At 46.0% G+C, this 15,489-nt stretch overlaps 1 protein-coding gene across 12 annotated transcripts in view; it reads right to left on the minus strand.

Moving 5' to 3' along the window:
- Positions 1–15,489, minus strand: part of RGS12 (regulator of G protein signaling 12) — a 219,745-nt gene that overhangs the window by 66,717 nt on the left and 137,539 nt on the right. For 10 of the 12 annotated variants that reach the window (XR_013225222.1, XR_013225223.1, XM_077302462.1 and 7 more), the window contains 6 exons: positions 8,836–8,979; positions 8,318–8,497; positions 5,982–6,135; positions 5,264–5,340; positions 605–799; positions 51–124 (listed from right to left, as the gene is read on the minus strand). Coding sequence is in view for 10 of the 12 variants with exons in the window: in XM_077302462.1 (XP_077158577.1) it covers positions 51–124; positions 605–799; positions 5,264–5,340; positions 5,982–6,135; positions 8,318–8,497; positions 8,836–8,979 (824 nt within the window). In the remaining 2 variants the exon portion in view is untranslated. Of the gene's footprint in view, positions 1–50; positions 125–604; positions 800–5,263; positions 5,341–5,981; positions 6,136–8,317; positions 8,498–8,835; positions 8,980–15,327; positions 15,392–15,489 lie in introns of those variants that run through there. The other 2 variants (XM_077302469.1, XM_077302461.1) reach the window with 2 other exon arrangements.

Here is a 15,489-nt window from a genome sequence, read left to right on the forward strand (position 1 = left end):
TCATGTTCTTACAATCAAACGGAATGGGTGGGGGAGCGGAGGAGTCTTACCGAAACAAAGTACGCTTTTCTAAACGAAGAACTCGGGAATCTAAAATGCCACTGTCCTGATTCATCACAAGAGGCTAAAACATAGGAGAAAAAAGAAGATGTTAACGGCAGTTAATAATATATCCACAGAAAAGCATTGCTGTGCCAAATTAATGCTAAATAAAGCAAGAACAGACTGTTCTTACACATTATAAATTCAGTAACAATATTTGTGGCTATTTTGGAAAGACCCAGAAGGGCCCCATTTGATGAGATACTGAGCCAGCCTGTTCTGTCAGAGAGAAATGGACTTCCACGTGCGGTTCTGGGAAAGCAGGAATGAGATAAGCAGACTGAAAGCAAAAGAAATGACAACCACTGCGATGAAGGATGTGAAAAAGACATACTTTTAAGATTACTTACAATACAAAGTTTAGGATAACTTGTTCCATATGTGGGAAAGCATTTTACTTATTTGTATTCAAATACTAAATTATGGGTACAGGAATAGATAGGAAAAAAACACAAACAATAAGGTGATTTTGCATTGAATAATGATATACTGGGACAAGTACCTTATCCCCGCCCATTAAGAACAATTCCACTCCAGCCATGTTAATGCCGTGTCTCTCACAGAATCCCAGCAGCATCTCTTTGATCGAGAACCCGTCTCTAACTGGCATTGCAGAGGAGGAGCCATCTGGAAGACTGATGCGGCAACATTTGGGAGACTTCTCAGCTGCGGGAGCCGCTGCCCTGCCAGAGTCAGACTTCCAGGACAGAAGGTCAGCATTTAGGCAGATAGGAACACCAACAAAAACTGAACTTAGGGAAAGTAGGCAGACGACCATACCAGGCAATTCCCCTATATACTCGCATATAAGCCTAATTTTCCAGCACCTTTTTTCACACTGAAAAATCCCTCCTCAGCTTATACGCGGGTATATATACGGTCATTGAAATAAAGGCCTGCCCCAGCCAGCCAATCGCTGCATTGCCATTTGCAAATGCGTACCTCAACGGTTTGACTGAGGGGCTCTGATCTTTTATTCCCTGTTCCTTTTCCCTTCACTTCTTCCTCTTCTTAATCACTTCTTCCAAACTATTCTTTTGGTTTCTGTGAGTAGGGTGGGCTTTGGGGATGCTTTGGGATTTACTGTTTCTTTCTCCTAGTGTTCTCTTCTTCTTTTTGAGGGGCAGCATTGCTTGCCTTTTCTTCTTGGGGTTGTGTTTCTTTTAAAAGTTTATATATTGCTCACATGATGCAGAAACTGCCTTCAGTTTCCATACCTTTTGGATCCCGAATGAAATTGTCACTTCTTTACATTGTTAAGTTCTGCTGCTCCAGACCAATACGGCTGCCCACCTGAAGTAGTCTCACAGGGTGGAGGACTTCCTTGCATATCCAGGGAATTACTAATTGCCGCTGTGGGATGCTAGGTGCTGGGTTACTGTGGGGAGGCAGGTAGTTCTGAGTTCCTGTATTGTGCAGGTGGCTGGACTAAATGACCCTGGAAGTCCCTTCCAAATCTATAATTATATGATTCTATAAGAAGAGTTGGTTCTTATAGAAAGGCTGCACTGGCTACCGCAGGGCGAATCCCCTATTGTACATGATGCTGCCACTATCCCAATCGCCTCCCAGCCCTGTACTGATTCAGCACCTGGGCCAGCCCTGCACATAAAGGAAGAGTTGGGCCTTTGGACTCAGCTCCTCCCCCGACCTATGTTGTCCATGCAGGGACACCAAATGCTCCTGTCAACTGTGTGGAGCCAGGAAGCTGGATGGAGCATTCTCCCATCCCCATGATGGTGGGAGGACGGCATGCTGCTCTCCCGCCATTGTGTTGTGGATGCCCCCGCCCCCACTCTCTCCATCACTGCTACTGCCGTTGCACAGCACACTGGGCTCTTCCAGCCCCAGCGTTGTGCGTGCACGCACACTAAGTTGGGGCCAGCCCACATGCACTGGGGGTGTCCATCCTCTGTGAATACTTGGGAAGAAGCAGGGCATGCCACCCCGCTGCAAGGACATGGCAGCAGCCTGGCGCAGGTGCGGCTGCTGCCATGCATAATTGGTCATATCACAGAATCACCGAATCATAGAGTTGGAAGGGGCCATACAGGCCATCTAGTCCAACCCTCTGCTTAATGCAGGATCAGCCCAAAGCATATGCTGCTTTTCTCTGCTTTTCTGCAAGTCTCAAAGCGGCTTACAGTTGCCTTCCCTTTCCTCTCCCTACTGCAAACACCCTGTGAGAGGAATGGGAAGGCGACTGTAAGCCGCTTTGAGCCTCCTTCGGGTAGGGAAAAGCGGCATATAAGAACCAACTCTTCTTCTTCTTCTTCTTCTAAGGGAGGGGAGGCTGAGAGAGCCCTGATATTACTGCTCCATCAGAACAGCTTTAGCAGTGCCATGGCGAGCCCAAGGTTACCCAGCTGGCTGCATGTGGGGAGCGGGGAATCAAACCTGGCTCACCAGATTAGAAGTCCGTACTCCTAACCACTACACCAAACTGGCTCTCTAAATTCATCTTTGCAGCTTTAGGGCCAACTTGTGAACAGATCTTCCCAAAATTTCATTTAGATTAAAAAGCAAATCAGTGAGGGGGCAGGGCACTGGTAGGCATGACTGGGTGTGTTTGTGTTAATCTCCCACACCATACAGCAAACAAGATGACTGCACCAAATCCCATTATTAGCTGCACCATGGGACAAGACAATTATAGTACAGACATTATCTCTCAGGATGGGGAATGAAACCATGTTTAATATGGGAAACATTACAGGGGCTATGGCTAAACCTCCCCTATTAAGCACTGCAGCCAGGCCCATCTCCAGAACTGGGGGGGGGGGTGTTTAGTGGGGATTGATGGCACCAAAACTTACAGCAGCTGCATGGAGCCTGTGTGCATTTGGGGATGCGTTTTTATAGGAGAACAGCACAGCAAGAGCCAGATTCATACATTTAAAAAAATGTTTCACAGATCAGATACCGAAGGACATAAGGATCAGTGGGAGCTACCCCACCTAATTCTTAAGGAAACAGAAAGTGTCTTTCCTTTAATTCCCTTTTGGTTTTGGCCCCAATAGAACGAGCTCCCGGGAGAGCTGAGGCCCTGACAGAACTGGCAAAGTCCTCAGGGCCTGTAAAACGGAGCTCTGCTGCCAGGTCTATGGCTGAGGCCAGGTTAGCATGACCAGTGGGCCCCGCTCAGGCTTCGCTGTAATGTCATAAGATGATGGCATCTTCGTAGTTTTTGGATTAATTTTGTTTTAAGATTGGGCTTTATGGGGATATTTTTATACATAGCCCATCTGAGGAGGAAGGCAGGCTATAAAATTAAATGATGATGATGATGATATGATCCCCAGGCTTTTAAAAGCCTCTTTAGGACCCATTCCACACCAACGTCGCAGGGATAGGTTGCCCTGCCTCTTCATGGGTCCAGACAGGGGAGCATTTCCCCCACTGCACCTGGTCCACCACGGATTTGTACCTCCAGATGAGGCAACCAGGGTGGTCAGGTTCCGCTATGCTATGTGGGCCTTTTTGTTTGTTTGTTTGAAGAACATGGTATTGCATAACAACGCAATACCAAGTTCTTCAACCAAAAATAATGTCCTGGGTGGACATTTTTTTGCCCCTTTCGGGATGGAGTAGTCATAGCCATGGGTAGGGAGAAGCCAGGCCAGGATGCCCAACTCTTCCATTCCCGCTCACCCCGGCCCAACATAGGCCCCATGGGTGCCCAGGGCAAAAAGGGGAACATACCCACATTCCCTTGCCGTGAGGCAAACGAGGGCCTGAGTTGGGCCAGTCCTGGGATAGCCCTGGCCCGGCCACGCAGCCATGTGGAACCAGGAATTTGCCCCACCACCAGATGAGTGCAAATTCCCAGTGCGGAAAAGTTCTGCTTTTGAACTTACTGCTCCAATGCAGGGTTGCCAGAAGATCAGGAAAAAACACAGCCGGGTCTTCCCTTTTGCCTTTAACAGCAGCTTGAGCAGCTATTAAACCAGCATGTGATGCTTCAGGTTGCATCGGAATAAACTTAAAGCTATATTGCCCATAAATCCCTCAACAACAAGTTACTATTACACAGAAACAGTATAAAGACCTATTTGTTTTAGCCATATTATCTGTGTAACTGTGAAATTGTTTTGATTTTGCTGGTCTATGACTGTAATAAAGATATGTATGTATGATCTATTTGTATGCACAATATTAGTTGGGTCTGCAGCAAATACTAAGTGATGTTATTTAAAGTAATACTATGAAAACTTGCACTGTCCCTTTTCATTAGGTAAACCTCTGGGAGAGGGCATTATTTTATTTATTAAATTTCTATTCCACCCTGTCTCAGATGACTCAGGGAAGATTACAACATATTTAAATTCCATAAAATTTAAAATCCAATCTAACACTTAGTTTGCATTAATATTTAACATTACATATACATATGCATTGTGCTGGAGGTTGGACTAGATGACCCTGGAGATCACTTCCAACTCTATGATCCTATGGTTCTAGAAAGGTGGTGCACTTAACTTTGGGGCTGGAGCAGTGCCATTTCTGCTTTGGAGTCCTCTTTTGCCTACCCTCCCTCATCCTCCTACACTTTTCAGCTTACTCACAGCCCCCAGACCTCTGAGCCCCAACTCCATTTAGCATGCCTGTGTCCTTTTTCTCCGCCGTATTGTAGCCATCTTTTAGTGGTTATCCCCTCCCTGATCCACTCTCCCCTCCTCTTACAGCTCTTTCTTTGTTTTCATTCTCCTTATGCAGGATGACCACAAAGGAGGACTTTAGCCCACTGGTCGCTCTGAAATTTCTTGATAAGAAGCTCTCTCTCCAGAACCCCCTCAACCCCCCCCCCCCCCCGGTGAGCCAGCCAATGTATCCTGGCATAGAGGAAGTCTCTGCTCCTAGGATTCTCCTACAGCAAGAGGAAAGCTGATTAGTGGAGCAGGGCACGTTTGCATTTTTACGCATGTTTATGGGCCTGCAGCAGGAGTATGCTGAGGGTGGGGACTTGGCCTGGGATCCTGGAGGGTGGACAGGACAAACTGGGCACTGCACCGCCCTGTCTATATGCTTTTGAATTTGGAATCAAACACATACAATATGTCTAGACTTAAGTTTATGGAAGCTATTTATGTTACCCAAGTATAGCATCTTCAAGTCTCTACAATTCTTACAATCTTTTTGATATAAAAATCCAGGGCCTTACCAATTCAAGACTTGCAGCTGATGACAATGAGTCTTGAGATTCATGTCTATAAGATAGCCCATTGGCATGTACAGAATCTGTGGGAAAATCATGCAATAAAAAGTGGTAATTACCTTAATATCATAGTAATGTAAAACAGAACTAATTGTTTTAGGAAAATGCAACTCAAGCTAAATGCACACTGTTCACTCTAAAAAGCACTTGTATGCTTTACAGCTTGATATACAAAGTTCTCTATCCACTGCAGTCAAGTAAATGCACTTCAAATAGTAAAAAGCATCCAGAATTATGACAACATCATACTGTGGCTTTATGCCACTCTGACACTCAGCATACTATGGATTAAACACAAACAAACCCACCTCACATTATAGCCTGGTAAAGACGGGGAGGTGTTTCTACAGAAAACATCCCCAAAGTGAGGGGGGAAATGTGTGTGGAGTTAGAACCCTCCAAAAACAGAAAAGTGATGTGTCTGCAGACTGTATAAATGCTGACCAAGGTCTCAACAAGATCACAGACAGCATTATAGCACTGCCTAGCAACCCCAACATAATTGTGCATTTCTCTGAAGAAAGACAGATTTACAAGAAGAATCTTCTTACATAGACCTGAATGATGCTCTAAAGATTTGTAGAATCCACCTCCCCCCCACCCCCCATCATTATGATGGCTGGAACACAGATGTTAAACTTACTGTTTGGGTTTTAGAACTAACAATTTAGATAATCACCATTCTCCTTTTTCTTCTGTGATCGCCCCATGCTCTTGCTTCTAGACCACGAGAAAAAGGTCCCTTTTCTCTTTCTCTCAGAGTCTTCCTCTCCAGATTCTTCATTTAAGGATCGCCCCGACTTGGATTTTCCACTTAACTATCATCAAAATATATTTTTTTAAAAACTGGATGGAAACCTAGTGCTCATTTACCCAGTTCAGCAGCTCCTAAACTTTCTGGTTATGCTGACCAGTCCCATTAATTAGCTTGCATTCCCAAGTCACTCTGGTGAGAAAGGTAACAGAAAATGAGAAAGCACAGATGTACACCATGACTTTTCTACAGTCAATTCGGGCCAGCTGACTGCCTATATAAGGTAACAACTTCGCTGATTTTTTTCTCCTTAATGCTACATCATTTTATATTTATCACCATTGTGTAACAAAAATTGAGTCCGATAGCCCCTTTAAGACCAACAAAGATTTATTCAAGGTCTGAGCTTTCATGTGCATGCACTCTTCCTCAGACTAAATGGAATAAGGATCATGAGAGTACAGATATATAGAAAAGGTAAATTAGTGGCAAATTAGTATCCTGTCATAATATCCAAATTATGCCATATTATGCCATGACTAGAAATTAAGCCTGCTGTGGTTTATATACAGCGGGCGCTAGCTGCGGGTGCATGTGGTCGAGGGCGGCTGGGTGGGCGGGCATGGCTTCCTGGGCTGCCGCGTGTCGCTGTGGGGCCCCCCTTCTGTCGGCGAGACTCACCGTGGGCCGGGCGCGCGGCAGGGCAACGGCAGGATTCAGAAGGCGAGGTCGGCAGCAGGCAGCCATACGGCTCGTTGAGGGCAGTGACGGCTCGGCTTGCCGCTGTCATGTGATTGACTCCGCTGCGGTCTCCGGGTGGGTGCGGCCATGCTGGGGCCGGCCAGCCAGGCCTGGGTGTGCCGCTGGCGGCGGAGCGGCTCGCTGGTGGTCTCGTGTTTATGTGGAGCGCGTGGAGCATGGTGGAGTGCGGGGCCTGGCCGCAGCGGCGGCGAAGACCGGGAGAGGCGGCCAAGCGGCGATCTGTAAGTGTGGGGGGGGGGTGGGAAAGGCGCGGGCTGCGGTGGCGGGGGACGGACGTTCGGGGTGGGGGTGGGAAGGGCGCAAGTGGCAGTGGCCGGGGAGGCGGAGAAGGCGGGGAAGGGAAATTGCTGGGCGGAGGGAAAGTAGTTTTCTCCGAGTCCAGCAGCGTGGGGCGAGCCTCCTCCCTGGCGGCCATCCGGCAAGGATGGCGGGTCGGGAGGACTGGAGAGTGTGCGGCGCGGCATTCGGGAGACGGGCCAAGTGGCCAATAGGGAGGCACGCTTCACGTGCCTCCCAATTGGCCACTTGGCCCTAGAGTGCCACTCGGAGGAGCGTCGTGGCTCCTGATTCGCTCCTCCGAGTTTTTATCCCGGACTGGGCCGGCCCTAACTCCCCCCCAACAGCCCTTACCCTTTTATTTAAGGGTAATAAACCGCAGGAGCGATTTAAAGATAATTCTTTGCTAAAACAGCTAATCAGTCCTTTTGAGTTCACTTGTAGTTCACAAAAACATTGAAGAAAACTGTCCACGTTAGTAATTAATAACAGACACTTTCTCAGTCGTGAAAAGAAATGATTAAAAGAGACTAGTTGCTTGCCCCATCCGTCTCCGCCCAAGCATGTCCATTGTAGTTTAGTTCAGCAGTGGAATAGGCTGCCTAAGGAGGTGGTGAGCTCCCCCTCACTGGCAGTCTTCAAGCAAAGGTTGGAGACACATTTTTCGTGGATGCTTTAGGATTCTCTGGGCTAATCCTGCGTTGAGCAGGGGGTTGGACTAGATGGCCTGTATGGCCCCTTCCAACTCTATGATTCTATGAGTCTAGTTCAGCAGTGGAAGGGGCTGCCTAAGGAGGTGGGGAGCTCCCCCTCACTGGCAGTCTTCAAGCAAAGGTTTGATACACACTTCTCTTGGATGCTTTAGGATGCTTAGGGCTGATCCTGCGTTGAGCAGGGGGTTGGACTAGATGGCCTGTATGGCTCCTTCCAACTCTATGATTCTGTGATTTTGTCTGAGGAAGTGTGCATGCATACAAACGCTCACGCCTTGAATAAATCTTTGTTGGTCTTGAACTCATTGCTATTGGACTCGATTTTTCTTATGTTACTTCAGACCAACATGGCTACTCACTTGAATCTACCATTGTGTAACTAACTCTGCAATTAAAGGCTATGTCAGCATTTTACAATATAAACCAATTATACAGGCAGGCAATTAACAGAAATATGTTCCATTTTATCAACGAAGGTTGTTAATAGTAAGAAACCTTTTTTGGTGTTGAAACACTGGACTGCTCAGAACCAAAACTGTGCTTAGAAGTAGGGCTGCTGGGAACGTATTGTGGATCAGGGAGAGGATGCCCTTCTACTTCTGCCAAAATACATTCCTGGTAAAGTGGGGATTTCAGAAAACGTGTATAACTGTCAAACTTCATCAAGTTGAAAATCTGAAAAGCAAACACAGGTTTTAAAGCATCAGTTTCCTCCATTCTACACCAAGAAGCAGTTATGTAAAACACTGCAAAATACCGATAGGCAACTGGAAACAAAATTGTAAAATGATCAAAACTGATTTGTCTGGAAAGCAGAAACCAAAACTGAAGGCTGAAGTTACAAGGACACATAACACTGTGTTCTATGATCCATCACTGCAAGGACTGCATTAGCCCCCTGCCCCAACCATCAGCAGACCCTTCTAACTCTCAGAAAGCTGATTTATAAGCTCACAGGATCAACATATTTTGGGAGCTCCTAATTGCTACAGAAACAGCATTTCAAAAATTACCTGAAGCTGTTGATCCTTGAACATATCAGGGTGTGGTGCATTGAGAACATCATCTGCCAGCTGGGCCTGGCTATCAATATTCACTGGGGTTGTTGCTTTGCTACATAAAAATTTGTTAAAGATCTCCCGAGCTCTGAAAGAAAGCTACAAATTAAGTGTAACATCTGTTAGCATTATTTCCTTGGAAACAAGTGAACATTGCAATATTGCAGAGGATTCACTGCCTTGCTACAGGGAACTGAATTGTCCAAAACTGACAACAATCTTGCAAGGCACCTCTGAAACACACAGCGGGATGCCCGATCTTTGCAGATTCCAGTTATTGCAACTTGGTAGTTTCTCTAGGGTCTTTTGTGTACTGGGCTCAGTTTTTTTTTAAAAGCTACCTGTACCTGACTCAGATATCCACTCTAATGCTGTTTGGGTTTTCCCTCCAATCTGTACTATTTAGGATTGATTCTGAAGTCATACTATATACTCCCCGACATATCCATGAGTGGATTTTCTCTACTTCATCAACAACAACAACAAGCCTTTAATAGCATATAAAAGTACAATATAAGAAGGGAAAGTGCAAAAGGATCCACTGCTAGTGAGAACAAAGGCAAAGATCATGCTTTAGACATAATACATTCACGATTTCTCGTGGCAAGATATAAAAACTTTGCTACTGGTTCAATTATGTCAGGGTTCTGGGATGTCAAAAGAAACTGAGTCTTTCGTTCATCCGAATGCAGTTCTCTTTTACACAGCAGCGAGTTAGGAAATTTAGCTCGGATCGAGGAATAAAATGGACAATGGAAGAAAACGTGTGTAATTGATTCTATACAGCATTGTCCACATGGGCACAACCTAGCTGAATGCGGGATCTATTGAAATCTCCCATATAGAACAGCAGAAGGTAGAGCATTAGTTCTAGCTAACATGAATGCTCTACACTGTTGTGGGATGATTAGATGGTAGAAGTACGCAGCTAGGGGCTGAGAGCTTGGTGAGATCCCCAAGCTCATTGGCGAGCAAACCTTTCTAGCTTTAGAATCATAGAATCATAGAGTTGGAAGGGGCCATACAGGCCATCTAGTCCAACCCCCTGCTCTACGCAGGATCAGCCCTAAGCATCCTAAAGCATCCAAGAAAAGTGTGTATCCAACCTTTGCTTGAAGACTGCCAGTGAGGGTGAGCTCACCACTTCCTTAGGCAGCCCCTTCCACTGCTGAACTACTCTGACTGTGAAATTTTTTTTCCTGATATCTAGCCTATATCGTTGTACTTGAAGTTTAAACCCATTACTGCGTGTCCTCTCCTCTGCAACCAACAGAAACAGCATCCTGCCCTCCTCCAAGTGACAATCTTTCAAATACTTAAAGAGGGCTATCATGTCCCCTCTCAACCTCCTTTTCTCCAGGCTGAACATTCCCAAGTCCCTCAACCTATCTTCATAGGGCTTGGTCCCTTGGCCCCAGATCATCCTCGTCGCTCTCCTCTGTACCCTTTCAATTTTATCTACGTCCTTCTTGAAGTGAGGCCTCCAGAACTGTACACAGTACTCCAAGTGTGGTTTGACCAGTGCCGTATACAATGGGACTATGACATCTTATGATTTTGATGTGATGCCTCTGTTGATACAGCCCAAAATGGCATTTGCCAAGTTCATTTGCTAAGTTCCTGCAGTTCTATGTCTAACAGTCTGCGTTTAATTAAATTAAATGCAGTCTTTTCAGATATCTGATACAAGGAGTCTAAAGAGATTCCTATAGATTTAATTTTTCCCTCAATGTGTCCTAACCAAGTACATGACTCATGTCCAGATAGCATGAGGGAAATTAGACTATTGGGGTCAGATCTAAAATGAACGCGAAGCCAGAACTTGATTGTTAACAACCATGCTCTGGTTTCCAATAGTCTTTGGCTGGTTTCTAGACATAGGACTGCGTAAGAGACACAGTTCATGGTCCCAAGGATTTTACGAAGGAAGACAGATTGGAGACTTTCGACTGCTTGGTTAAAAGTGTTGATCCAAATAGGGATGCCATACAGCAGTTGGGCACTTAGTTTCCCATTGAATACTTTGAGGGCTGCTGGCACATACTGGTTTCCACTGGTGTAGAAGAAATGTGTGATTGCCAGGGCACTAGTTTTTGCAGATGTGATTGCATATTTCCTCTGTGTAGTCCAATTTGCATTATGGTGAGAAAATATTCCCAAGTATTTGAAGCTTTTAACTTGTTCAATGTTGTTACCTCTTACATTCCATTTAAGAGGCTTCCAAGGCTTTCCAGAAACCACAATTTTTGACTTCTCACAGTTCAGAGCAAGTTTGTTTACTTCACAGAAGTCCAGGAATTGAACCAGTAAGCGTTTTAAGCCAGTTTGTGAATGGGACAGCACTACCGCATCATCTGTGTATAAAAGCAGTGGGATGTGAAGAGAACCAATTTTGGGGCAATGGCCAGAATTGGGGGATAAGGACAGAGCAAGGTCATTTATAAAAAGGTTAAATAGGAGGGGAGCCAAAATGCATCCTTGTTTTACCCCTTTGTTGATTGGTATTTTAGGAGTAAGACTCCCAAGGGGGGTGAGTTTGACGGCAACAGGTAGAAGAATAGAGTTTCCTTATAAGATATAGGAGCCTTTTATCTATCTTCATCTTTAACAGATTGTCCCAGAGAAGATCTCTAGGGATAGAATCAAAGGCCCCCTTAAGGTCCAGAAAAGCTGCAATGAGCTTTAGACCCTCTTTCTTACTATATTTGTTGACAAGGTGGGCAAGGATGGTGCAATGATCAAGGGAGGATTTCCCTTGACAGAATCCAACCTGCTCAGGGCCTAGAATCTTTTCCTTAGTCAACCACAAGGTAAGTTTGTTTGATAGGAGTTTGGCATATAGCTTCCCAACAATAGAGAGAAGGCTGATGGGTCTATAATTGGTTGGAAGTGAGCGGTCTCCCATTTAAATACTGGAGCAAGGATTGCATTTGTCCATAAGTCAGGCATTAAGCCTGTTTTGTTAATTACAGCAGTGGTCCCCAACCTTTTAAAGGCTGGGGACCGGTCTGTGAGGGAGAGGGGAGAGTGAGGTCCGGGCGCCACGCATGCCCGGAGTCGCCGCACAAACACGCATGCACAGAGCTTCCATGCATGCGTGTTTGCGCACCGGCTGCTGTGCCTCCCTCCCTCACCTTCCCCCCCCAAAACAAACATGGTCTCGTGGATCTCCTCTGCCGCCTCCCCACCGCCCGGCCACTGCTTTGCTGCCTCCGCTCACCTTCACGAGACTGGCGTGCGGAGGCTGGCTTGCCTGGGCTTTGAGGCACATCCTCCCTTCCCTCCCCCCTTGAGGGACCTACGGCGGCAGAGGGACCTACAGCCGCAGATTGCAAAGTTGCACGAGGAAGTCAGCGCTGCTGAAGTAAAGCGGGAGGCGGGAAGCAAAGCAGGGAACTGGCAGCTCCTCCTCTTCCAAGCCCAGCTAAAAAAACCCCAAAAACCAAACTCTCCTGCACTCTTTTATTATTAATATTATTATTATTATTATTATTATTATTATTTAGATTTATTTCCTGCCACTCCCTGTAGGCTCGTGGTGGGTCACAATAGTCTTATCCCCATTAAAAGACTTTAAAAACAATCCCAACATGGTGGAAGCTCTCCTTATTCCTACCCCCTGCTATAAGAGTGGCAGGGAGGGTGGGGAGGAGATCTAACTTACTAGGTCCAGGGGGGGGAGATGCTGGCACTCATTCGCTGACCCCGGCCTCAACCAAAAACCCGGCGGAAGAGCTCCGTCTTGCAGGCCCTGCGGAAAGCTGGTAAATCCTGCAGGGCCCGCAGCTCACCCGGGAGCTCGTTCCACCAGGTAGGGGCCAGGACCGAAAAGGCCCTGGCCCTGGTCGAGGCCAGGCGCGCTTCTCTAGGGCCAGGAACGATCAGGAGATTCTCCCCCGCCGAGCGTAAAGCCCCGCTTTTTGGCTTCTGCCGCTGCCAGAGAAAGCGACGCTTGGCCATCCGGCGGGATTAAAAGCGCTTCACTCCCTCTTCAAAACCTGCCCCACGATTATTATGGGCTTCTCTGTCTCCTTCCTGCTCCCCTCCCCCTGCAATCATGGCTGTAAATCAACCTCGGGAAAGTTTAATTACAGCGATTCTGCTCCTGTTGCTGCAAAGCATGAAGGCTGGGGTGAGCTCCTCCCCCCCCTTATAAAGTACCACTTTCCTTGTTTGTGAATGCTGGAAAGAAATCGCTCCCAGCTGTTTTATAAATGGCTTCATCATTGGGGGGGGGAATTCCAGACAATCCAACTGATTGTATTTTAAGCAGCTTCGGCGGCCGAGGTGCCTTCCCGCCCCCCCACAGCCCGGTAACGAGGCTTCTATGGCCCGGCGCCGGGCTGCGGCCCGGGGGTTGGCGACCCCTGAATTACAGTAAAGAGAGCAGCCAAGAGAGGAGCCCACCAGTCTGGGAAGGTTTTAAGCAGCTCAGGAGGGATCGCATCAGGTCCTGGTGCTTTTCTAGGCTTTAGTTGATCAATACAAGCCCTGACTTCATCAGGCATCCCTGGGGCCCAGTCTGGGATGTCTGACAGGTTGATCTCGGGGAGGCTACAGGAGCTTACTCTGTCCTCATGGAATAGGGTTAAGAAATATTCATACCAAGTAAGAGAGTAAGCAGACCCTCTCACTTCTTGTGCTGCCTAAAATCTGTCTGAACTTTCATGCTGTGAAGTTGTTTCCACTGGATTTCTTTTTAATTAAAAGCTATACGGAGCGATTGCCTGTCTTCCTTTGGAAATAAAAAAAAGTGAGAGCATACACCAGAAAACCCGGCATAGAGGTTTTGAATGCACTATGTCTATAGTGGCTTAGTCAGTAAAGTCACACACCTTGGAATCATAGTTTTGTGGGTTTAAGCCTGCCTGGGGGTTGACTTTCCCCCCACATAGTTGTTTTGTCTTGCTCTTGAAAAGCATTTCCCTCCCTTACATTTATTTTTAAAGAAAATGTTAAGTGTCCCCTTAACTTTAAAACAAGCAGCCCTTGAATGCAAAATGCAAGGCCCGGAAGTGAAAGCCCTGCTCCTGCCAGAAACCAATCAACAGAGACCAATTAACAAACCAACAGAAAAAGTGGAAGAAAAAATTCTTCGCAATCTGTTTTTTTCTTATTAGCTTGCAGATTTAAATGCTGCAATTTAGAGGAGAAAATGGAAGAAAGAAGATAGGTGCCAAGAGCAGGAACGGATGTGAACAGGATGAGGATTAAAGAGATACCGCTGCAAATAAAAATTAAACTGTGAGTGCAGATAGGGCCCAGGATTTCTACAATCACCAAGGGAATAAGTGATGGCAAAGAATACCTGGGAGCAGAAACCAGAGATAAACTTTTTATGAGAATTCTATAAGCCTCCATACCAAATGGGGAGGCTGGAGAGCTTCCTGCTACATGGTGTAGAATGTAATTGCTATTTCAGAAACCTAGTGGGATTGGAGATCAGTGGCATACTGTTATTTCTGGATACAAATACAATAGAAAGGACAGGGTGGACAGGGTGAAGGTCTTGCTCTTCATGCCAAGGAGGGCACACAGTCTAATAAACAAGGCAGAACAGTCTTTTCCATAGAACGGCTATGGGTAGAAATATTAGGCCAAATACCGATACTGAGGATATGCTACCCCCTACTTAAGATAAAGAAGAAAGTGGGCAAACCCAAATCCCAGTTGACAGAAAGACCTAGCCAAGATGAATCAGCACAGCTTCTGCAATGGAAATTTCTGCCTCAGCAGTCTTTTGGAGTTTGAAAGTGTTAACAAGCATGTGGGTAAAAGTGACCCAGTAGACATTATATACTTGGGATTTCTGAAAGATACAGTGCTTCAACAAAGATTTAGCATAGCAGTTATGGATTATTGGTTTTCATCTAGATGTAACTGGTTACAGAAGCAGTTGGGAGAAATAACTGGACAGTTGTCACCATGAGTAGAAGTAAGCAGTGAGGTCTGTCAGTTGTCTGTATGACAGGTGGAGTTTTCAAGATGGCGACAGAGCAGTAGCAGCGTTTCTAGATGTTCTCCTACCTATTTTCTTTTCTTTCTAATTAACTCCTGGAGCTTCTTTGGGTTGCTTGTTTTATCACCGGTGCCACCTGACTCACCCTGAGACTTTGCAGCCGAGTTTGGAACTCCAAATGCCTGGCAGGACTCATTTATATGTAAATTCTGTTGTTTTGACAACAGAGAGCCGCCAACTCAGAGAGTCTTTACCCTGGAGCTCTCCAGAGGAGTCAACTATACTGAAGATAAGAAACCAATGATCTATAGTTAGCAACTCTTGTTTCATTTTTTCCTGTCTAGAACTCTTCTTTGCCTGCTGTATTTAGTTTATTTTGCTTCAACACACCTTTAACACTAACCTTTATCATTATGTTTTGGATTGTCCACTATACTTGGAGCCAAGAACCAAATATATTAAGAGATTTTTGAGTAGCCAGAACTTACCCTTCATGGTAAGTGCCAATGGACATTCTCCCCTGGTTCTAGGACTCCATCCCTGATGGGACATGAAAGAGCTTCATTTAGTCCCGGGTAGGAAAGAAATATCTGTGTCCAAAATCTGAAGCAGAACACTCCTTCCAAAAGCAGCATCAGCTGCACTATAAT

This window comes from Paroedura picta, chromosome 10 (genome assembly GCF_049243985.1).
Source record: "Paroedura picta isolate Pp20150507F chromosome 10, Ppicta_v3.0, whole genome shotgun sequence".
NCBI classification, from domain to species: domain Eukaryota; kingdom Metazoa; phylum Chordata; class Lepidosauria; order Squamata; family Gekkonidae; genus Paroedura; species Paroedura picta.